This window comes from Saccopteryx bilineata, chromosome X (genome assembly GCF_036850765.1).
Source record: "Saccopteryx bilineata isolate mSacBil1 chromosome X, mSacBil1_pri_phased_curated, whole genome shotgun sequence".
Classification (NCBI taxonomy): Eukaryota; Metazoa; Chordata; class Mammalia; order Chiroptera; family Emballonuridae; genus Saccopteryx; species Saccopteryx bilineata.
The window spans coordinates 34,100,483-34,126,336 of record NC_089502.1 but is presented as its reverse complement, the minus strand read 5'-3'; the positions used below and the strand labels follow the sequence as shown (position 1 = coordinate 34,126,336).

The window sequence follows — 25,854 nt, the reverse complement described above, 5'->3', positions numbered from 1 at the left end:
ATCCACTTCTTTCTACTTGAACCTTTCTTAAACTTTCAGGACTGGGAACCTGTGACGCATATGGGGACATTTAGAGTTTGATTCACTTGTTTTGACTTGAAGAGTAACAAATCATTAAATTGAGAAAGATACATATAATCTCTTAAACTATTGCAGTTACTCCTTTACCAAAAGTCTGTTCAAGTGTTCTAGAAGGAAGCAAACAAAACTTCAAACCACATGCTCCCTGTGAAAAATCAGTTGTAAGGTTACAAACTAATCACCAAAAAACTATAGGTACCATAGCAATGGCTTATGGATTTAAAAAAATCTTAAAATAAAATCACATAGTTACTTGAGTGTTTGTATGTGCTTATACTAAGTTATTAACACTGATACAATGGGCGTGGTTAATCACAGTACTTAGCATTTATGAGGCTGAAATTAAGCAATATTAAATATAGTGAAACAGGCACATCACATATAAGAATAAATGCACCATAGAGAATGGAAACATTTGTGTCCTTATTTTTTAAAAGTATGACCTGTCTTATTGTCAATACCCATTTAACACCAGTGTTTTGAAGAAAGAACTTTTAGAATATATATATATATATATTCTGTACTGAACCTGTTGCCTATATTCTGTATGTTTTGCACAATTATAGTTTTGGTGATTTCAGTTCAAAGATTAAGTGAATCCCATATCCTTTCATGAAAACAGGTGGGTACTAGCTACAGAAGGGTCTCTATCTACATTTTCTGGCAACTGTTCACACTTCTCAATATTGTGGTCATGCTTGTTAGGAGCTTTGAAATTCCCTTCCATAGGCTATAAAAAGCATGAGCTTTCTTTTTACAAAGCAGTGTGTATGTAGCCTCTTTGTTTTTGTTTTTATGGTAAGAGTAGTTAACTACCTTCTCTCACACACTTTTTTTTTTTTTTCCTGAAGCTGGAAACGGGGAAAGACAGTCAGACAGACTCCCGCATGCGCCCGACCGGGATCCACCCGGCACGCCCACCAGGGGCGAAGCTCTGCCCACCAGGGGGCGATGCTCTGCCCCTCCGGGGCGTCGCTCTACCGCGACCAGAGCCACTCTAGCGCCTGGGGCAGAGGCCAAGGAGCCATCCCCAGCGCCCGGGCCATCTTTGCTCCAATGGAGCCTTGGCTGCGGGAGGGGAAGAGAGAGACAGAGAGGAAGGAAGGGGGAGGTGGAGAAGCAAATGGGCGCTTCTCCTATGTGCCCTGGCCAGGAATCGAACCCGGGTCCCCCACATGCCAGGCCAACGCTCTAGCACTGAGCAACCGGCCAGGGCACACACTCTTTTAATTTTATATTTGATGCAGAACTCTGTCCTGGGCAAAGTCCCTTAACCACCCTGGGCTATTGTTTCTTCCCTAATATAATTTCAGTAATTTGGATATTGGGCATGCTGAGAATTATTCTCTCCCTCAAAACATGGCAGGCAGTTGGATCATTTTTTGAGTCTTGCCTCTGTGCCCAGCATCAAGCAATGTATTTTTATGGGAGTACAAGAGAGGAAGATGAAGTTTAGACTCTGTTCTTAAGAAACCATCTTGAAATAAGACTTGCTGATCAAGTGGTTAGACAAATATTTGTGAGCTGTTGATAAAGAATGGTTCTCTGTTATTGGGGGAGATGATTCTCTTTGGCCACGTTTGAGGATCTGTGTAGAGGAGGCAGGTGATCTGAATCCAGTAGGATGGTGTGTCCCTGCCTGACTGTCCTCACATCTACTTGTATGACTATAGAGGCAGGAGTCTATGCAGAGATGAGTAAGCTGAATTTGTACTCCAGTAAAGTTTATAGTCTTGTTAGTGAAATAAGTTCATTTAGTAAGTCTGTGCTGAGGAAGCTATATAGTATTGATTGAAAATACTGACTTTAATGTCCAGAAGACCTGGGTTTGAAACTTGGGTCTGCCTCTCTCTAACTATGTGACTCTGTGGAAGTTATTCAAATTCTCTAGGCCTGTTCGCTCTTTTGGAAAATGGGAACAACAATATCACTTGATTCTTTAGAGTTTTTCTGGGAAGTAACTTGGATAATGTATAAAAAGCATTTAGTATAGTTCATGCAAATAGTAAGTCCTCCATAAGTGTTAGCTGCTCTAATATAAGCTTACAATGATATGTTGTTATATTGTCTTAATTATTATTATTACCTACTCTGGAGACACTGAGATAGGGGCTGGGAATGTGAGGATTGATGGGATACAGTACCTTCCATCAAAGAACTTTGTATAGCATTATTAAATGCTATTATTGTGGTGACTATATTTTTCCCATTCAAAAATTTGTACATATGAACTGAGAGTAAATCAAGGTATTTAAAGTTAGAACTGTCTGAAAGAATCTAGCACTGGCTGTAATAGAAGAAAAACACACATTTCTATGAGAGTACTGAGAATAGAGAATTTTTGTCTCAGATGGGGACCATCCAGAGACTTCTTTGAAGATGCTCTTGAAGAGTATATAAGAGGTAGGTGAAGAGCACTCCACAAAGGAGGACTGGAGATGAAGAAATACATGGCCTGCTTGGGAATGGGGTATCTTTAAAGAGTGTGATTCAAGGATGCAGTGCGTGTAATGGGAAGTAACATTGAAAAAATAGGCAAGTCTCAATATAGAAAAGTGTAGGACCTTGAATGTTGTGCTTTAAAGTTGGGGTTTTCTATTGTGTGGAATATATCATAAATCAGCTCTTCAGGAACTTAGCAGTATAAAAATGACATTGGAGGGAGACAGGACTAGACAGATTAGCTAATAAGGTTTTGGATTAGGCCAGACATGAGCTGAAAAAAGGGTGTGATGGAAGAATCCAGAATGCTTAGTGATTTACTTCACTCCTCCCTCTGCTTCTTGTGGCCAAATTTCGGCCCCAAATTTGTAAACCTGTAGACTGAAGAAAGTGGGGAAGTTGAAAAGGAGATCTGATTTAGCAGGAGAGAGAGTTGAAAAGGAGAGAAATAATGTAGCAATAAGTTCAATTGTAGACACTTAGACTTTCTTGACTGTAATCCTCACTGAACTTCCTTCTCCTTTTGCCAGACGGGCAAGTCCAAATTTTGACTGTAGTTCTTCTAATTTGAATCCTGACCTGCTGCTCCAGTTGTATCTATCAAAAACTCTAGGCACAATGCTCCAACCACTCTTTCTCCAGCTCCTAAATATCATTATCTCTTTATGTCACTGTGCCTAGAAAGCCTTTACTCCTGACATCTGTCTGAGATATTTCTACTTACGTTCTAAGATAAAGTTCAAAAGTTACCTTCTCTGGAAAACCTTTCCTGACACCTATCAGTAAATAATATGACTATAATAGCATTATAACACTAATATATCTTTCTTTTTCCATCTGTTTCCCCCACTAGATAATAGTAAGCTCTTCGAGAAAAGGAAACTTTGGGTCTTAATTCTTTGTACTTGTAGCACCCAACACTGCCTAGTACATACCAAGCCTTCAGTTAAGGCTTGACTACAAATAGCTAAGTGGGTGAATATGGTAGACATTCAAGTTGAATTATTTTTGTATCTGAGAGGAGGGAAGATTGTGAGTCAGACATCCTCATGTGCCCCAACCAGAATCCACCCAACAACCCTGTCTGGGGCTGATGCTCAAGTATCAAGCTATTTTTAGTACCTGAGGCTGACATGCTCAGACCAACTAAGCTATCCTTAGCATCCAGGGCCACACTCGAACCAATCAAGCCACTGGCTATGGGAAGAGAAGGGGGAAAGGGAGGGGGAAGAGAAGCAGATGGTCACCTCTCCTGTGTGCCCTGACAAGAAATCAAACCAGGGGCATCCATATACCCAGCTGACTCTCTATGCACTGAGCCACTGGCCAGGCCCAAAATATTCTAAAGTCATTCGGAAACACAGAACTGGAGCTTGGGTGATCATAGTAAGAGTAGGTGAGCTGTAGCTCAGGGTTGCACACCCAGCTGACCTAGAGACTAGTGCTGCTGACTTGCCTAACTAGGGAGGAGACAGGGTGGCAGTTTCTGTTGGTACAGGTAGGTATGTGAAGTGTGGGTGTTCCAAAGCCCTGCCTGTTTTGTATGGAGGAAAGGGGATAAATAGACACCTTTTTGTTGACCACTGTTGTATTATTCACACATAAAAGTGACAGTTATGGTTTTTCTTTTCATTTAAAGTCAAATAATGTATTCTCCATATTTTGCCCACTCTTTGTTGCTTCTTCATGGCACTGGCTTAAGTATGTGTCGCCAAATCTCTGATTTAAGTAATCAGTCTTGCTTCCCCAATTCTATTTATCTGACATACTAGTGGCTGGGATAGTCTGTGGTGCATATATCCCCTCCCATTTTCTTTTAGTTGCCTTTCAATGTCAAGAAAAAAATATTTCATTATCAGCTCTTAATTATCCACGGATGAGTGTCCCAATGTGTGTGCTCTGCCTCTTGGCTCACGTGGTACCAAATGACACAGATTAGTAAATAGATTACTCAGTCAGCTGCATTCCTACACTGAAGCACTTTAGGGGATGAAAACAGGCACCCCTTCTCATTCCCGTCAAATACCTTCCAGAATTTGAGTAGTAGTTTCAGGTAGTCATTTGCAGGTACACCTTTCTCAACAAAGATTTGTGTTCAGGGTTAAGTCTAGTCAGTGGAGTGGTTTCATAATTGCCGTATTGTTAGTCAAACTCCGTAATTAGCGATGACTTCATAGGCATAAGATTCCTCTATGGGTGACGCCCTGAATTCAGACCCTGTTGTACACCGTATCCTTTTAGGAAAAAACAAACAAGGTCTTGTTTGCTTTTGTTTTATTCCCTTATTTGAAAATCTCTTTTCCTGTACCTCAGATGCTTAGGGAGAGGGAGAGTTTTGCTTTTTTCCCTGCTCTTTTCCCTTTATAGAAGATGCAGGCTTCAGAGCTGAAGACAGATCAACGTGCTCTGCAGATGAGAGAATTCAAAAAAAATGTGGAGACCTGGGAGCCTTTCCTATATTGATTAGTATTTTATTTGGTAAATTTAAATGGAGGAAAATCAATTTTTTAAAAAATATTAGCTCTGTCTCTCCCTCCACGTAAATAAGGTTCACTTTTGTGGGAAGACAGAGGGGGAAACTCAGACTTTCCTGTTTGCCTGTAAATCACATACTATGAATTTGAGGTTGAACTTTTTTATTCAGCAAGTAATATTTTTTATTTCTTCACCTTTTATTTTTCATTGCTTATGGGGAAAAAGTGCAAGTTACGAGCAGTGTAACAATATTGACAAGCTGTTAGCTATTTTTAAAAGTGGTCCCGAAATATTTAAAGTAAAATTTGTATATTTTTTTTAGTATCCCCTGTCTACTCTTCAAGTAGTGTTTAGAAACACCTGGTGAAGGAGCCAAATTGAGTCATGGGTAAAAAGTAGGTATCAGCTTTTCTTTAGGCTTATCCTTTTAAAATTACTTTGGCTAAAAGCTTATAGTTTTTATATATGAAGGACATCTATTATGCTCTAAGCAGTAATTATAGGACAAATGAGATAACTTTTCATATATCCCATTTAAAAGGTTTTTCAGTAGAATGTATGCTTTATACAGTGTTGGGCAAAAGTAGTTTTACAGCTCTTCATTGGCAAATAATACAATAATATATAAATAATTATACAAAAATAAACTCTGTATGTCACAGACTTATAACTGTAAACCTACTTTTGCCCCACCCTGTATTAATATAGCCTCTCACAATTAGACATTCATTTATTCCACATTTTCTTTCTTTTTTATTAAGTGAGAGGCAGGGAGGCAGAGAGATAGACTCCCACATGTGCCCTGACCAGGATCCACCTGGCAAGCCCCCTACTGGGGGATGTACTGCCCATCTGGGGCCACTGCTCCATTAATCAGCAATGGAGCTATTTAAGCACCTGAGGCAAGGCCATGAAGCCATCCTCAGTGCCTGGGTCCAACTTGCTCAAACCATTTGAGCCATGGCTGCAGGTGGGGAAGAGAGAGAAAGAGAGAAAAAAGAGAGAGAGATGGAGAAGCAGATGGTCGCTTCTCCTGTGTGCTCTAACTGGGAATCAAACCCGAGACTTCCACACGCCAGGCCAATGCTCTTCCACTGAGCCAACCAGCCAGGGCCCACATTTCCTTTCATTTAAGATTTGAAGTTGCTGTAAAATACTTTATATTTACAATGTACTTTCACGTGTCATGTTTAATCTTCACAAGGACCATTGGTGAAACAGGTATTATTTATTGTTATTTTCAAATGAGGAAACTGAGGATCAGAGAAATTAAATAAATTTGCTCATGGACAAACTGATAGGAAATAGCAATGCCCGGGCACTAATTGACGTCTTCTGATTCCACAACCAACAGTCTTTTCATTAAAACAACTACATTCTTGGGTAAAGAACAACAGCTTGCTATAGGGGCTCAAGACTGAATGAAGGGCAATAATCATGTCAAATCCTCTGTCTAGCTTCTAAGCCCTAGTCTGGGATGTTTTAGTTGCTTTGACAGGAGAAGGCCCCAAAGTACAATGCTCCATGAAGAGCAGTACAGCTTCCTTAACTTTAATTTGGAAGAACATAATTTTTAAAAATCTGTTAATGCTACCTACCTGGCAGTCTTTCTTAAATTATTTAAATGGGATGTTTTCTCTGAAGAACAACCCAAGTGCCCATCAGTAGGTAGGTGGATTAAAAAAAATGTGGTATAATTACACAATCAAAGTGCTCTGCAGATGAGAGAATTCAAATTCTATGCAGTCACAAAAAGAAGGAAAACTTACCTTTTGTGACAACATGGATGGACCTGGAGAGCATTGCTGTAAGTGAAATAAGCCAGTCAGAGAAGAAAAGCACCATAAGATTTCACTTGGCCCTGGCCGGTTAGCTCAGTGGTAGAGCGTCAGCCTGGCATGCGGAAGTCCTGGGTTCGATTCCTGGCCAGGGCACACAGGAGAAGCGTCCATCTGCTTCTCCACCCCTCCCCCTCTCCTTCCTCTGCCTCTCTCTTCCCCTCCGCAGCTGAGGCTCCATTGGAGCAAAAGAGGGCCCGGGCGCTGGGGATGGCTCCATGGCCTCTGCCTCAGGGGCTAGAGTGGCTCTGGTCGCGACAGAGCGACGCCCCGGATGGGCAGAACATCGCCCCCTGGTGGGCGTGCCGGGTGGATCCCGGTCGGGCGCATGCGGGAGTCTGTCTGCCTCCCCGTTTCCAGCTTCGGAAAGATACAAAAAAAAAAAGAAAAGGGAAAAAAAAAAGATTTCACTCATATATGGAATTTAATGAACAAAATGAACTAACGGACAAAATAGAAACGGACTCATATATAGAGAGCAGGCTGACAGCTGTCGGGGTAGGGGAGTATTGGGTGAGGGAGTTGGAGGGATAGAGCAGAAAGGACAAGAAAAACCACTTATGGACATGAACAACTATGTGGCGATTGCGAGGTGGGGGATGGGGGGGGATAAATGGTGATGGACTAAGACTTGACTTGAGGGGTGAACACACAATACCATGTACAGTATGTTGTAAAATTGGACCTGAAACCTGTATAATTATGTTAACCAGTGTCACCCTAATAAAATTCAATTAAAAATAAGTAAATAATTTTAAAAAGAGAAGACTTTTCAACACAATAAAAAAAGATAGCATTTAGTTACTCAGTTTCATAAAAGACACAATCAAATACTAAGAGGAGTCTTAAGGACAAAACCTTTTTATCTTTTAATTTATGTAGGGGATGCGGGGGTCTGAAATAAATAGCTAATTTAAAGACTGATTTGTATCAACTAAAGCATATATTGTGAGCCTTTAACTTTGACTTTATATTTTTTAGTTTTAGCTTACTTCAGAGTAACATTTATTTATTTGCTTTCAAATAGTTATAAGTAAGTGAAATTGAGCACATTTAAGTGAAAGACTTTAAATTAAACTATTCTTTTACTCTGGACCAAATGTGCCCAGAAAGGTTGTTTAGCGGATATATACATTTTTCAGTTCTTTTTATTCTTATTCAGGTGTGCCTCGTAATGTCACTTGTAGATGAAAAATCTTTTACAGGTGTGGAAGAAGTCGCTTTAGGCTTTCATTAAGATAGTTAGACAGGAATAAGAAGTTAGAAAGCTTGAAAATATATTTTGGGTTTTTTAATGCTGAGTTATATTAATATACTTTTAAGTATATGGATACCTTCAAATCATTTCTATGAAATGTAAGTATTTCCTCATTGTGTAAGGGAGAAAAAAGTACTGCTTTCCTAACCTGTGTTCAAAGGAATTAATAATCCTTACCCTTTCCAGAGCCTCTTCCCTTCTATATCTTTTATTGTGGCCACTAATTCACTTTGGGTTGAATTATAATTATCTACATGTTTGCCTTTTTCAGATTGTAAATACCTTGAGAGTTAGGAACTAGGCATCTAACAAATGCCTAAAATATTGATAAAATTGTGTGAGGATAAAAGTGTATTGTGTTGGGGAAAGTTACGATGAAGAGAGAAATAGATTTCCGCCCTATTCAACCCTGCTGCCTGCAAAGGGGAGAAGTGGAAGGATTTAGTCAAAACCCACTGGTCAGCAGGAATGAAGGGTGGGGCAGGCAGGGTTCTGTCCAGAACCATCTTTGTCTACTTTTCTTTTGTAAGGAAGTGATATGGTCGTATGAGAATAAAATTAAATGTCTTTTTTTTTTAACTCACATACTTTAGATTATTTCTGACTCACAAACTGCCCAAACTGGAAAGGACCTTTATCTCTAAAGGAGAGGCCTTGTGTTTTGAATTTTCTGAGGCAGTCTCACTTTCAGACTTTCTGTGCCATTATCCTATATGGTATAATTCATGGAGATGGATAATTCTATATTAAAAGCATGATTACTTAAATTCTGTGTGAAGAAATTTTGAATAAATCCTATATAGTATTTTTGTAACCAGAAGTATTGAACATCATATTACTAAAATATAGACTTTTTTAAGATTTTAATTTATTGATTTGAGAGAGAGAGAGAAAGGCAGGGGCCAGGGAAGCAGAGCTCTCATACGTGTCTTAACCAAGCAAGCCCAGGGTTTTGAACCAGTGACGTCAGCGTTTCAGGTTGACACTCTATCCACTATGCCACCACAGGTCAGGCTAGACTTTTAAAAAGCACTGTCATTGGATTGCAGCTTCACTTATGAAAAAATTGTTTTTTATGCTCAATCTTTCAAATTCCCGAGTTCATATCTAACTAAAGTTCTTTCTTTACCTTATAGATCCTGGGACTACTCTCAAAAGTGTTTTTACCCAACTTATCTACTGAAAAATTGTCAATCTTCTGTGATCTCTTAACATCACAGGCAAGAAAAGTTTGTGAACAGCTAAGTTCTGTTTTATGTTCTTGTGAAGTTTATTTTTATTTAATTTTTTAAATTAGTTATTATAAATGTATATCACATTATGGCGGAAACTGAGCTAATGGTATAATATGGTCATTTTATAATATCCCAGGAAATTTGCCTGACCAGGCAGTGAAACAATGGATAGAACAGAGCGTCAGCCTGGGATGCTGAGAACCCAGGTTCAAAACCTGAGGTCGCCGTTTTGAGTCACTGGCTCATACCGCTTGAGTAAAGGCTCACCAGCTTGAGCACGGGGTTGCCAACTTTAAGTGTGGGATCATAGACATGAGCACATGGTCACTTGCTTGAGCCCAAGGTAGCTGGCTTGAGCAAGGGAGTCATTGGCTCTGCTGTAGCCCCCCATCAAAGCACATCTGAGAAGCAATCAATGAAAAACTAAAAGTGCTGCAACTATGAGTTGATGCTTCTCATCTCTCTCCCTTCCTGTCTGACTGACCCTCTCTTTTTTCTAAAAATATAAAATAAAAAAATAAAAACTTTTTAGGGATTTGAAAAACCTGGGTTTGATTTCTAGTTCTGTGGATTCTCCCAGCCTAACTAATCTAATAAGTAAAAAGATGGTACATATATTTTTTCATATAAGAGTGTTGTGAGGGTTCAGGGAATGAATATGAATTTAGTACATAGTTGTTGAATGGATATATTTATTAAGTACTATTTTAATGAGTGCCTAACTACGTGCCTGACAACTATGGCTGTGAAAAAGACAGATGCCGCCTAGCTCTCTCTTAAGAACTTCTCTCTACTGAGTATTTGACTTAATGTCAAAAAGATGAGTTGTGCCTGACCAGGCGGTGGCACAGTGGATAGAACATTGGCCTGGGACACTAAGGATCCACGTTCAAAACCCCAAGGTCACCAGCTTGAGTGTGGGCTCGCCCACATTGAGCAGGGGCTCACCAGCTTGAGCGCGCAGTCTCTGGCTTGAGCGTGGGATCATAGCCGTGAGCCCATAGTCGCTGGCTTGAATCCCAAGGTGGCTGGCTTGAGCCCAAAGCCACTGGCTTGAGCAAGGAATCACTGGCTCGGCTGGAATCCCCCAGTAAAGGCACATATGAGAAAGCAATCAATGAACAACTAAAGTGCCGCAACTATGAGTTCATACTTCTCATCTCTCTCCCTTCTTGTATGCCTCTATCTGTCTCTCTCTGTTTCTCTCTCCCTCCCTTTCTCTCTCACCAAAAAAAAAGGTGCATTGTGAGTAGTTTTTTAATTTTCAATAAAAATGTCTAAAAGGGTTAAGTATAAGATCTCAGATTTGTATTTCGTACTGTATAGTTTGTGAAATTTAACACAGAATATTAGTTTGAAAAGGCAACACATTTAGAGCAGTGAAACTATTTTCTTTGATACTTTATTGGTGATTATATATCATTATGCAGTGTTTGTCAAAACTCATAAAATACAACAACAGTGAAACTAATGTAAACTATTGGCTTTGAGTGATTATGATGTGTTAATGTAGGTTGTAACAAATGTACCACTCTGGTGCAGGATGTTGATAATGGGAGAGGCTTGTGTGTGAAGGCAACGGGTATGTTGGAACTGAACTCTACTTTCTGTGCAATTTTGCTGGGAGTCTAAAACTGTTCAAAAAGTAAAGTTCTTAAAAAGATTAAAAGAAAAAAAGTTAAAAAAAAAAAAGCAACACATAAATGTTTTTATTTCCTTGTCTAAAAATTATTAATAGATTTGTATTTGGGGATTAACCATTGTGATACAGACCTCCTTACTATGTAGCAGCATTTCTTTAAAGATCAAGACCATAAATATTGTGGGCCAAGAGGCAAAATTGAGATTATTATATTTTTGATATCAAGGATATAACCTTATTTCCACAAAATTTTACTGATGAAATTTGAAATTGAATAATAATGAGTACAGCCTGACCAGGTGGTGGCGCAGTGGATAGAGCGTCGGACTGGGATGCGGAGGACACAGGTTTGAGACCCTGAGGTTGCCAATTTGAGCATGGGTTCATTTGGTTTGAGCAAAGCTCACCAGCTTGGACCCAAGGTCGCCAGCTCGAGTAAGGGGTTACTCGGTCTGCTGAAGGCCTGTGGTCAAGGCACATGAGAAAGCAGTCAATGAACAACTAAGGTGTCGCAACGAAAAACTGATGATTGATGCTTCTCATCTCTCTCTCCGTTCTTGTCTATCTATCCCTCTCTCAGTCTCTGTAAAAAATAATAATAATAATAATAATAAGTACATTTTTTTAGTAATTTAGGTTTACTGATGAGAAGAATGGCAGTTGTGGGAATAACACTTCATTTAATTGAGGTTCAGAGTTAATGTGCCTTATCATCAAAATTGACTGCAAATGTTTATGTTTATCTGTAAAAACCATACTTTACCCAGATGTGGCCCACAGGCCGTAGTTTGCCAATCTTTGCTCTATAGATGAAATAGGTAAAATAGAACCAAACCTGAAAGGGTATAAACTCAAATAATGTTACGTGCATAAACATGTTTATTAGCACACACACATTTCTATATTAAAACCAAATGTAATTTAATTGATTCTTCTTTTAATGAGAGTGACTGGAACGTGTGTTAGTGTGCTATTTAAAAACCAGTCTTCACAATGAATGATTTATTTCCAACTTCAAAAACAAAACCAAACAGTTCCTTCTTCATTTATTTCTTTATCTGCCTTATCATATAACATAGCTGAAAAATGACATTGATACTTCCAAGTATCAATGGAAATATCCTTAACTAAACCCACAAGTTAATTAGATATATTTCCTGCCTGGAAATATCCTTAACTAAACCCACAAGTTAATTAGATATATTTCCAGCTTCCAAATTGCTGCAGCTAGCACTTTTCCCTATCTTTTTACCATTACATTTGGGTCTTACTCCAGCCTCCGATACAACTGTCATGTGTCTTCATTATCTGTTTCTCTCTACAGCTTTCTTGCCTCCATCTGCCGGCTAGTCTCCAAGTCAATGACACATGTTTTAGGGTTTTTGTTTCATAGCACCCCAACTACAGGTAGCAATTTCTTTTTCATTTAGCCTTTGTTGTATCACAAAGCACCCTGAAACTTAATGGCTTAAAGCAATGATGATTATTTCTCACAATTCCATGGTTTGTCTGAGCATCCCCTCTGCTGATTTAGTCTAGTGTCATTCAGAAGGTTTGGTTGACCTGGAAGGTTAACTGGGCTGGGAGGCTTGAGGTGTCTTGAGTAGAGGTTGGCACTGCTGTTGACTAGAGAACTTTGGTTCTCCTTCTCATGACCTCTTATACTCCAGTAAGATAAACTGGCTTTCTTACTTGGCAGCCTCAATGGAGTGTTGAACATACAATGAATGATCTTAAAGTAGCTTGATGGGAAAAAGTAGTAACTGTGAGGTGAAGGAAACATTAACTAACCCTACTGTGGTCATCATTGCACAGTATATACATATATCAAATCATCAAGTTGTACACCTAAAACTTACACAATGTTATATGTGTTACATTTTACATGACTCTTTGGTCATGTAATTTTGACTTATTTTGGACATGTAACTGAGAATTGCTGGTATGTATCTTTCCTGTCATTGCCCAGCACCCAGGCTTTTCCTTACACTCTGAATGTAATGTAAGATTTCTTTCCTCGAAAATAAGATTCAGAAATATTTTTTTCTGAGTAACATTTGGTAAATGATAACCTCTCATTTGTTTGTTTTCTTTATTTTGGCTGTAGCTACTAATGTGGGAACCTATTCAGATGGCATTGGTTTTCTGTTTCAATTATTCTTAAGATGAGAATTTCACAGGAGTGCTTATAATATATATTTATCACACAAAGTTTTTTTTAAAAGATTAGTGGCCCTGTAAACTTTTTTATTTTTTATTTATTCATTTGAGGGAGAGAAAGAGAGGGAGGGAGAGAGAGAGAGAGAGAGAGAGAGAGAGAGAGAGAGAGAGAGAAGCAGGCAGGGGGAAGATCAGGAAGCATCAATTCCCATATGTGCCTTGACTGGCAAGCCCGGGATTTCAAACCAGCGACATCAGCTATCCAATTTGACGCTTTATCCACTGCGCCACCATAGGTCAGGCTATTTATCACACAAAGTTTTTAAAGTATGAAACTTTGTTTCTCTTCAGATCTTCTTTAAATGGATGAGATGGCTGCCACTCAGATTTCCAAAGATGAGCTTGATGAACTCAAAGAGGCCTTTGCAAAAGTTGGTAAGTATTTTTTGTAGTATAATTATAGGAAAGCAATCTTTATTTGTCCCTAATTAAAATTATTTATCTAAAAAATTTTATGAGTGATTAATTATGAACCTTAGGGTAAGATAGTTAAAATCGGTGGGGTAAACTTTTAAAAGCTATACTTAAACTGTATTATTTCTAACTATATCTAATATCTAATATGGTCAAAGGTTTTTGGTTGAGGGTCTCAGTCCTTAACTAGGACTGCTGGGCTCCTGAAATATTTAGACAAATTTGGTGGTGTTAGCATATTTGATGAATCATTTTTCTGAGGAGAGGATTTGGAGCTTTTACCATATTCTCAAAAATCATTTGGTGCTCTTTTACCTTTCCCTAATTAGCTTGGCTTTGTTGTTTTTTGGGTTTGGGTTTTGTTTGTTTCTTTGTTTTTCATGTTTCTTGAGTGCCTTTCCATAATGCCAGCTGTCTACCTTCACATTAAATTATATCATCAAAATAAGATGGGAAGGCATAGCATGCCTTTAATATATAACAAGTCTTAGAATTCAGCCACTGTGGAAGCAGTTTATAGTCTTTATATTACAATTTCAGTGCTCAGGTCAAGTCAGTAGAGATAATGAGAAAATGGTAGAACTGAATATTGTTGTATGTGCTCACATAAGTCAACATGTGTTTAGAGAAGTAAACTATCATTATTTGGTATGTCCTGATTAAAGGATATGACGGTAGATCATAATGATTTGTTGGTTAAGTCAGAATTTAGTCTTTGACCCATGTTGAAAATGCCATTAGTGAAAAGGAAGAATGTGTACATCTCTATTCTCATTCATTTTTTAAATTGATTTTTGAGAGAAGAGAGAGGGGAAGGGACAGAGATGAGAAGCATCAACACGTAATTGCTTCTCTTTAGTTGTTCATTGATTGCTTCTCACATGTGCCCTGACGGAAAAGGGAAAGGTGCTCAAGCTGAACCAGTGATCCTTGGGCTCAAGACAGTGACCCCACACTCAAGCTTGGGAATCTGTGCTCAAGTGGCAACCTCGGGATTTTGAACCTGGGAACCCAGTGTCCCAGGTCTACACTCTATCCACTGCACCACCACCAGTTAAGCTATTCTCATATATTTTTTATCAACTTTTCTATGAAGGTATTTATTAGTAATGGTCTTGGGAAGAATAATGAGCCCCAGCCAGAGCGACTATTCATAATCCCATCAGAATTCTAATTAGAAAAATCAAATACTGTAGTCTGGAATCTAACACGAGTGTGTGTGTGTGTGTGTGTGTGTGTGTGTGTGTGTGTGTAAAAAGGCAGTCCATAGGTACCACTTACTTTAAGATTACTCCCCAGTCTAATATTAGATTGGTTATGAAGAAAACAGCAGGTCAGTTCTTGGCTGCAAGAAAAATCTTATTATTCTGTAGAAATAGCTTTATAATTACCTTTCAAATTACATTTCCTTTGAACCTTCTGTTTTATTTAAATTCATCTTTCAGTGTTAGAGACAGCCCAATTTGTTTTTTCTATGAATAAAATTTTGGGGTAGGGACCATGATTTATTTATTAATGCTATTTTTTTAATCTTTAAGACCTTGCTTCCTCAAACAAATGTTTATTGTTCAATATAGGCCTTATTCTCATGTGCAGCATATTGGAAATATTTTTATGAATAATATTTTTAACTTTAAGATCATTCAAATATGTTTGCCTGATGAGACTGGAATATGTTTATCAGCCAAAGAGCTTAATTGCTTCTTAAAAGCTTAATAATGTAAAGAGGGTTGACCGATTACCTCCATGGAAGAATCATTGTTAAATTGCACCTGAGAGATCAGTTAGATTGTGCTGTCTTATTTTTAAATCATACATTTTGAAAAAAAATAAATAGTACATTTTGAAGGATTTAGGGTTGCCAAACAACTTCCCAAAGGCAGGAACTTGGACCATTGGAGTCCCTACCAGACACCTATTCCTAAGGTATGCAGACTCTTATTATGTGCTACACATAGGAATTCTGGAGTCCGAAATTTCTTCCTGTTCTACATTTTATTCTTTTGTATTCCTCCCTCAGTATCTAGCTCAATGTTTCACATATATTAGGTTCTCCATAAATATTTAATGTATTGAATCCCAAGGAATTATACATAGTCTTTTCATGTACTGGGACTTTGTCATTATCAACTGTAAACTCAAAAGAGCCTTTGATATGAAGATTTTCATCATGGTGGAATTTAATACTAAAGGTTTTGGCCATTACATTGTAGCACATAAAATTTATATATTTTTTAGCATAATAAAGGCATTTGTGTAGTCTTTTAGAAAAGTATTTAAGGACCCAGCTGAAACATTTTAATTTTCTTCTAAAATCTTTGTAGTTTTCAGTTGTCTTTAGTTACAGAGCCGTCAGGCAACTGTCAAAGGTGTTAATGGAAATCCCTTTATTTTTTTTTTCATCAATCAGGGTAACTTGATTTTAAAAACACACATAACTTATTTTCCTGTCAAGAACAATTTTTTCTTATTTTGGAGGTAGTGAGAACTACTTGGTCTCAGTTCAATTGTGACAAAATATGGAAATCATTACATGATTTTTCCCATCTATTAACAATAATAGCCTTGATTTTTCTCTTCAGAAATTCAGCAAAATCATAGTGTGTGGAGAAAATCTCTGTAATTACCACTAATCACAGGTTTTGTTCAATCAATTAGTAGTGCTTTGAAACTCTCTTTACTAGCAATAAATATTAAGTTTTCTTTTCACTCACTTTCTGCACCTGCTTAATGTTAAGCTCTAAGCCTTATGTTTTCATTTAATTATTCTCATTTTCTCAACATTTGTTTCTAGTATTTCCCATTGGTACAGCAGAAGCCTTCATTCTCATTTTTTTCCTACTTCATATTTCTGCTTTAATTTAAATGCTGCAATACTGCATGAGTTCTTTCTAAAGAAGAATAAATGGAATAAAGAGAACAGGCCTGGGGGTCATGCAGTCACAGTCCCAAGATGTGGTTCCCTGAGTACAGGTCATAGCACTTGGCCACCTTGCGCCCTTGTCCCCTACCCTTCACTCAGCTGAATACCATTCTCTGGAATCCCAGAAGGTGCAAGCCAAGCAGTTGCCCATAGACCCCAGGCTTAAAAGGGAGTTCCTGCTTCAGCACAACAACCCCAGCTGCAAGGGCCCATCAAAGATCCTGCTTTGATTTGTTGAACCTACACAAGATCAGCAAATGTCTATCCCAATTTCAGTCCCACTCTCAAGACCTCACTGTTAGGGGCTGTGTGATTGGAATTGGGCCCTTCTTCTTCTTCTTGTATTATAGTTAAAACTGACAGAAATAGGAAAGAAAAACATATCCAGGAAGGAAAATTGGGTCAAACATTTAACATCTCATATTAAGTATGGCAATGATGACTATCTGTATTTTTGTTTAAATAAATCTTCTATTAATCATTAAAAAATAGTAATAATAAAGAATAAATAAAACTTTCAGAACACGTAGGAAGTAAATATTTACCAACTAGAATATGTCTTTTACATTCTAACCTTGTTATGGAAGCTAGAGGTCATCTGAATGATTACTTGGAATAAAGATAAATTCGTGTAATGTAAGTCTTTTCAGATTGGCCTTAAGTCCTGCAAACACTTACATCTGACTTTTCTCTCTCCGAAGCAACTGCTACTGTGCTTTTTTTTTTAACATGAATTCAGCAGTTTTAAAATAAAAGAATAATGAGGTTTCTTAAATGACTAGGAATGATGTGGGTATATTCCTCTGAGGTTGCCCACCAAACGAAGCCAAAAAATGTTGGTTATGGTGACTGTAGCTGTAGCAGATTTTCTCATCTCAGGAAGTTGAGTTGTTTCCAATTACTTGATATTCTCTAGTATATAAAACCACATCATTGTAATGACACAAAAAGCATGGTGGTTTAGTTTGATTTACTTTTAGTATTCAATAAAACTATACCTATACCGGTGCATATTTGTTTTTAATTATTACTTAAAAATAAAAACTATAGCCAACCAAAAAGATAAACCAACTGACCAGTGCTCTTTCACTGTGCCACCTGGCTAATTATGTATGGAATACTGGAAGTGGAGGTCTTAGAATAGTCTGAAAACCACGTTTGAGGGTGTGGAAATGGAGTGAGAGTGGGGATGTGGGGGGGGATAGCAAGAGCACACACGTGTGTGATCGTGTGAGCATGTATGCAGCTGTGTATGTATTTGTAAGGTGAAAGAACGAGAGCAGGTGGAAAAATGATGGTCCAACTGCTGGAAGTTTTGAGTTGGAAAGGGATTGCTAGACAACATTTTTGATTGCCTGGTCTCAGCTCTCTGACCTAGTTCAGTCTTCAGCTGCACTTGACCTTCGCAGTAAGGGACCTACTATTAGTATGAACTCTTAGGTAGCTACCTTCATTCTGCCTTTAGCTGGGACCCATTAAACTGCCTCTCATATTTGCTGTAATGAGCTACCTCAAATAAGCTGGGAAAGGCAAAACGTGTGTTCAGCTAAGCATCTGGAGATGATTAGCAGCTGCCTTTTCTAAACTTTTAATGCCAATGAAAGCTTGACTTTTACTGCTTAGATTTTAGGATGGAATATAATCTAAATTCTTCTGCACAGGTCTTTCGGCTGAGTATTTTAAATCAGTTTATTGTGTGCTTTCATGGGCATTCGAGATCGTGTGTGTACGTATGTGTGTAAAACCATTATTGTTAGATTCCTTCTGTCTTTTTTAGTGCAAAAACTTAGTGGAATATATCGATTAAACTACATGGAACTTTTAAACCTAACTGTTCGGAAAGGAAGTGCATCTGTACTTCATTGTTTGTTTGTTTGTTTTCTTTAAATCCTAATGAGCACTGTCTAGAGTGGGTTCATATAGAGGTTGCATCTGCGTTGCAGATGAGGACACACATATATGGACCTCTTTATAAAGAAAGATACTAGATTTAGACAAAGTCAAGGATGGTTAAAGTAACACAGATACACATACACAAAATCTGGAGGTCAAAGGAAACCCCAGTCTTTCTTACTGTCAGATTTCCAAGACCAAGTAGCACCCCAAAAGATGCGTTTGAAGGGATAGATTACCTCACAAACCACCTGGACATGGCCAGTGTAAAACAGCAGCTAAAATCAAAACCACTTGAATTCTGGCTCAGCTTTCTCCAGACAAGTACTTAAAATAGCTTAAATAACAGGATGCAAGGGGAGGGAAAACATTTCCTTTTAAGGATATGCATTCTTGGTGTGATTCAAACTTCTGCAGGAACAAGACTGCATAATAAGTTTATTTACTTTAAGGTTACTTGGGGGGAGGGTGTTAGGAGAGTTAACTAGCATTTAAAATAATACTTGGTAGAAGAGCATAATGAGGTTTCTCTTTTAAAAACAGAATGCAGATGTGAGTCTACATGTGTCATGAGAGAGAGGGAAGAGACACAGAGAAAGAGAACCTGTTGCTTCAGTTGGTTCCTTCCTGATAATTCGGTAGCCAGGATGAAGGGCCAGCCTCTCTGGTGCGGCATTGGGAGACTCTTAGGAATTATTTTTTAAGTATAGTGATTTTTTATTTAAAAATCAGAACACTTAGTCAATTTATCGAAATTTAGCTCTACTTTCTGTGGGAACTTTGTTCAGTGGGTAGGTGGAGTTTCTTTTTTTCTGCCTCCTATTAATGTCTACCTGTACTACCTGTATTTTCCGGACCAACAAGTTGAGACATGTGCTTGCAGAAACAATGAGAATGCTCTAGATAATATAGGTTGTATGACAGACAACATCTACTTTATCAAGTGATTGAATACATGTTACTGAAGCAGAAGTCTTCAAACTGCAGAAGCTGTCCCACCCCATGCCAGTGTATAGTTAATGAGGAAGTGGCAACTGAGGCAGAAAGGGGTTTCAGAATATTTGCACCTTTAATGAGAAAATCAAAGGCTGCCACCATGCCAGGAGGTTGTGATTCTAGTTTCTGATTGTTAAAACTGCTTTCAGTTTAGGTGTGTGTTTTGGGGGTCAGTTTATTATTAAATACTCATGTTTGTGTCAAACTTAGGAAAGGAAAAGTTCACCATCAACATAGTTTTGAGCTCCTGCCTAATAATGTCACTGATGAGGTGGCAGCTCTCTAAAATGCCGCTGTGCTATCTCGTTTTCTGCCCTTTCAAAGCAGAGCACATTACATCTTCGGTATTGTTTAAGGGGTGTCTGTGTGTGTTGGTTGGGGATTGGAAATAAAATTAGCATAAAGCTCTTTAAATAATTGCACCCTATTTTGTCTTTTAAGTACTTTACTAGCTGGGGGATTTTGTAAAATTAATTGCAAACTGCTTTATTAGTCTCCCTCTGCCTTCTTATTGAAATTGAAATTGTTTTCTTCAAAAGGTATGATTTAGGAGCTCGGAATAACGCTAAAATGCCTTTGATCATGGGAGGTAATAACAGCTAGATCTGCTGAGAAAATAAGGGAAAATAGCAGAATAGATAAAACTTTAAAACTGTGTAAAATTAAATGACACATGTTCAATGATTCTTTTCCCGTGTCAGCAAAGATAGAAAATAGATATTCTAATGACTCAAAAGTTTTGCAAGGATTTTAAAGCCACGGTTTCAAGTAAAAACCAGGTTGTCCTGTCTGATTAATTTCTGTATATAGTATCTAGCCCAGCGCCTGCCAAAGGGTAGGTGCTCAGTTCGCTCTGGAGGTTGACTTAGGCTAAGTAAGTGCACATGGTCTTTCTTAATAAAGTAAAGCAGGTTTCTACATTTAGAACAAGAGAGAGGTCCTGACCTGACAACCATCACTAGTCGTCTACTTGGGTACTCCTGGGTGGGTGTGTCCACTCAGAAAACCAAATTACAGATCTGAAGGCCACTGGGTAGGGACAGAATTAGAACAAAGTGAATGAGATTGAATGTTATTTAAGGGATATTTCCATCGTTATGGTTTCCTGATGGAACTGCCATTCAGTCTTATAGTGATGTTTCTGTATTTTTTTATCACTGTTGTTTAATTTTGTTTTTTTAAAATGCTCATTAGATTGAAGCATTCTTTTCTTGACACTTGAGAATCAATGATTCTACAAAAATAATTTTCCCCGTTGCTTATTATATGCAAGGTATGGTGCTACGTATTGGGGTAAGGGATAAAAATGATTTAGAATAATCTTTATCGGAGGATTGGCAACCTAATTTGTCATGTAATGACAAATTCTTGTTCCTCCAACCTCCCTGCCCTCTTCAAAATGCTCCTGTCAGTTACTAAAAGCATCTGTTATTACTACTCTTACTTTGAAATAGAGTTTCCGCATGTGGTTATTTTATGTTAGTTACATTTTAGGGTGGCTACTTCCTGGCATCTTTTAATCACATCAGTGAGCTTCTAATTAATGCTCACGAGAGGTTATTTCAGAAGGGGTTGACGAAAGTGGTAGTTCTCCCCATTGCCCACACCTCTGCAGCAGATAAACTGCCAGATAGACCAGACTATCCGGGCCTTGGTTTTCACGTAGCTTCGAATTCATTACAGTTCTTCAATTTCTGTTTTTAAACATCTCTACCTTCTACTTCCAGTATATTGCTAAGAATACAAAAAGAAAAATTAAGTACCTGTATGCTAGATCTAAATTGGAGTCAAAAACAAGATTAAATTATGTTTAGATATGTCATTTCAGAAGTCAGAAAAGTAGAATACATTTAAAAATATTTTTCTATCACAAATTGCTAAAGTAGACAGTTTTGATAGGAATGAGCTATCTCTTTCAGTAAATGTGCCAGGAAAAAATGGACTATAGTTAGATAATGAGGTAGGGAAATGATCTGAATATTACTCTATATCTATTTTTAATATATATTAGGATGATATCTTTGTGTGTGTGTGTGTATTTGCTCACACACGCGCGCTGTGCGAAGTCTTGTGCATATTGAATTTAGAGTCAGAGTGTGTTAGAGGCAAAAATGGACCTTAGAAAGTATTTAATCTAAAGCACTCCTCTTACAGATGAGAAAAGTAAGACCCAGAAAGATCAATTGTGTAAATTAGTATCTGAGATGAAATTTGATATTGTATCACACTTACTCCCACTGTTCTGTCCATTCAACTGTGCTGTATGTCGCTCACTGTGCCACACTCACAGTGAGCTGAATTTTAACTTCTTAAAGAAATGGAACAGATTAGTATATGTATGGGAGAAGGCTTATTGAAACTCAAGAGTTTCATCCATCAGAAGCTGCTAAAATCCTGCAGTAGTTCTCTGTGGATTACTTTGTTCTTTTTTAGTGACTGCCAGTGTTGCTGGGTTGATCTTTACATATAAATACTTTACTAATAAAGTGTTTAGTGTATGAACTTTGTCTAAATTCAAATCAAAAGAAAGTGAAGGAATTGTTTTACCTTGAAGGAAATATAAGCAATTTTCAGAAGTGCTAAGTAGTTTGAGAATGGTGTTTTAAAAGCATAGAGATTTTAACTGATAGATTGAAAATGTAATCATCTATATTTAAGAATATTTGTTTGAGGTACTTGTCATTAAAACTGAACAGAATTTCATCAGCCTTCAAAGCACTAGGAAAATGGTTTCATATAAGACATTTAATATTCTTATAATTGGCAAAAATTAGCCAATATGAAATACACTTAGGTAATACTTAGGATAAAGTCCAAAGTATGTTTCATGGCCTTTAAGAGCTTTTATAAACAACTCTCTAACCTCATCTCTCACTTTCTCCTCTCTGCTCACTCTGCTAACATCATACTGGATCTTTTCTGTTCCCTACACACAAGACTTTCTTCCACATCACGGACTTTACATTTGCTATTTCCTACACCTGCCATCTCTTCCCCTAGATATCCATATGATTTGCTCCCTTACCTCATATAAGTCTTCATTCAAATACAACTTCTTCAAAATGACAGTCAAAAATGTCTCCAGAAGTTTCTGAGTGTCCCCTGGGAGGGGTGACAAATTAGCTCCCATTCTAACCTCTTGTTTTATTTTTCTTCATAGCACTTATATTACATTATATTTTATAGTCATACCTCATTGTTATATTTGCTTATAAGTTGTCATTAGAATGTGAGCTCCTTGACAGCAAGGCTTTCTTTTCATTGGTTGCAGTATTCCTAATCCCCAAAACAGTACTTGCTAAATAGTTTTTAGGTAATGTATCAAATAGATTATTCACAAAACATTTTCTTGAACAGTGCCATGATCATCTTGGGTCATTTCTCTATTCTGGTTGTTTCCTTTTATTATAATAATTAAATTTTACATGAAAATGACTGGGGACATAAGGGATAAAAAGCACTGTTGAACAGTAAGTATTTGAAATTGCTATTAATATATGTGTGTGTGTGTGTGTGTGTGTGTATATATATACACACATATATATATATATACCTATGTGATTATAATCCTCAGTACACTAGTCCTGTCTCCCTTGCTCCCTTTAAATTAACTTTTGGTCATTGATCAGTTGTTTTTGTTTTTAACAGTTTCAGATTAAGCATCATCACTACTGAGATACATACTCTGCTAAAACTCTACTAGCACAATAAAAAGTTTTTTATAGAATCATGTTAAACATTTGCATTACTCAGAACTGCAATTATTTTTTTTTTTCATTTTTTCATTTTTCTGAAGCTGGAAACGGGGAGAGACAGTCAGACAGACTCCTGCATGCGCCCGACTGGGATCCACCCGGCACGCCCACCAGGGGCGAAGCTCTGCCCACCAGGGGGCGATGCTCTGCCCATCCTGGGCGTCGCCATATTGCAACCAGAGCCACTCTAGCGCCTGAGGCAGAGGCCACAGAGCCATCCCCAGCGCCCGGGCCATCTCTGCTCCAATGGAGCCTTGGCTGCGGGAGGGGAAGAGAGAGACAGAGAGGAAAGCGCGGCGGAGGGGTGGAGAAGCAAATGGGCGCTTCTCCTGTGTGCCCTGGCGGGGAATCGAACCCAGGTCCTCCGCACGCTAGGCCGACGCTCTACCGCTGAGCCAACCGGCCAGGGCCAGAACTGCAATTATTTTTATGAACTCTATTTGTTTTGGACTAATGTTTATTAACATTAACTCTTAAAAAATTGGTACTGAAGATGGAAGCTTAATTTCAGGTGTGTTTTCTAAGTGATACAATCAGCATTAATTCATAAAATGATTCTATTAGAATTAGATTAATGAAAGAATAAAATATCCAAATGGATACGGTACAAAATGTCTTATACCATACCAGCATTTTATTGGTATACAATCTATTAATTCTTTTTAAAATTTCTATTAGCTTCATGATTTAATACTGATTTTATTAAACACCTGTGCTTTATCAATACTTGGGTTGCAATTTTAAGCAAAGCTACTTATACACTGTTTAATATACAGGATACATGATGTAAAACCTTGCTCTTTCTGTTAAAATTTGCTTTTCCCTTTCAAACAATCTACCATACCAAACAATAAAAAAAAATGATTATATTTAGGTGAGTTCAAGAACTGAGTCTTAAAGGACGAAAAAAAATGTTAATTAATTTTTTTTCTAAAACTTATTTTCTTTTTTGTTTGCTCTTCTTTTTTACAAAGATCTCAACAGCAATGGATTCATTTGTGACTATGAACTCCATGAGCTTTTCAAGGAAGCTAATATGCCATTACCAGGATATAAAGTGAGAGAAATTATTCAAAAACTCATGCTGGATGGTGACAGAAATAAAGATGGAAAGATAAGTTTTGACGAATTTGTTTATGTAAGTATGTGGAAAATGCACCATTTTTATAAGTAATGATTGTTCCTTTAATATAGTGGGATCATATAGTCATATGTACCATTGTATTAAGTTCCTAAATATATCAGATTAGTACTATTATAACGAATAAAATTTCTCTCATCCTGTCCACTAAATTTAGTTAGTTCTTTTAGCCATTAGAATATCTTTTAAAAATTGAGAGAAAGAGCACTAACATAAAGTTATAACACTCCCCACTTTGTAAGATGAATAATCTCCTTCGGGGCTTCATTAAAGGGCATTTTTCAAGGTGCTAATTGACATCCTTGAAGTGCTCTTTCTCTCTCCCTCTGTGAACAGTGTGTTCCCAAATTTTAATGATACACTCTGACTCACAGACTGGGAAGTTTCCTGAGTTGAACTTTCTGATTAAAAAGATGTTTCACTACTCTTGTGGTACTAGTGTTTAGCTGTTACATTTTCTCTAGGATGATAATTTTGATAATTAAAAGTTAGAAGCATATCTTTTTAGTTCATTGGAAGAGGCATTTAAAATTCTTGTGTTCTTCTCTAGTATCATAAAATAATATTCTTCAAGGATAGGGCCTGGTTTCTTCATTTTTTGACCCCCTCAACACCTGGTTTATTGTTCCATACTCAGTCCTTGGATAGTGTGTGTAGCACTCACTGTTGAAGCCTAATGATTTTAGGTGGTGGCAAGTGAGGTCTAGACTTTCTGGACGTATGCCATTTTCCAGTCCATATTCATTGACAAAGTTTATTCAAGATGTATGTTTAAAACATAGCTGTTGATTCTTCCCTCAATTAAGAACACCTTTAAGCCCTGGCAGGGTTGCTCATTAAGTTAAAGCATTGCCCTGATGTGCCAAGGTTGTGGGTTTGATCCCAGTCAGGGCACATACAAGAATCAACCAATGAATGCAAAAATAAGTGGAATAACAAATTGATACATATCTATTTATCTATCTCTCTCATCTTCTCTCCCTTCTTCTTTCTCTAAAATCAATAAATAAAAAATTTTAAAGAGCACCTTTAAGAACATGGTCAATAATAATATTGTAATTACTCTGTATGGTGCCAGGTGGGTACTTGAATTATTAGAGGAATCAGCTTATAAATTATATAATGGTCTGACCACTATGCTGTACATCTGAAACTAATGTAAAATAATATTGACTGTCAAAAAAAGAACACCCATAAGATTTTATTGTTTTTATTATTAAAGACTGAGTTTGACTAGATCTAATTAGGCATTCCTTATAGTATTTGTAAATCAGTGCCTAATATTTATCACAAACTTTCTAGCATGCTTATTTGCCCTTTTTATGGTTTATTTTTGCCCCAAGATAACATATATCCCATCAGTAACCCCAGCAACTGATATTCTGATATGTTCTCTCTAAGTAGAATTAACCTTTTTTAAGAGCAACATAAGAGTTCAAGAAACAAATTGACTTAGGAATGATGTCTACTCAGTTGATAATGTTTTGGGGGGTTGGGATTGTTACTGTTTTAAAAATATATACAAATGTGTGTCATAATTA

General features: G+C 37.5%; 1 protein-coding gene across 4 annotated transcripts in view; it reads left to right on the top strand.

The window, feature by feature from the left end:
* Positions 1–25,854, top strand: part of PLS3 (plastin 3) — a 97,024-nt gene that overhangs the window by 38,719 nt on the left and 32,451 nt on the right. For 2 of the 4 annotated variants that reach the window (XM_066249476.1, XM_066249477.1), the window contains exons 2-4: positions 9,231–9,334; positions 13,483–13,566; positions 24,147–24,310. In XM_066249476.1, coding sequence (XP_066105573.1) covers positions 13,494–13,566; positions 24,147–24,310 — 237 coding nt within the window. In that variant the 5' untranslated portion in view covers positions 9,231–9,334; positions 13,483–13,493. The remainder of the gene's footprint in view (positions 1–9,230; positions 9,335–13,482; positions 13,567–24,146; positions 24,311–25,854) is intronic. The other 2 variants (XM_066249478.1, XM_066249479.1) reach the window with 2 other exon arrangements.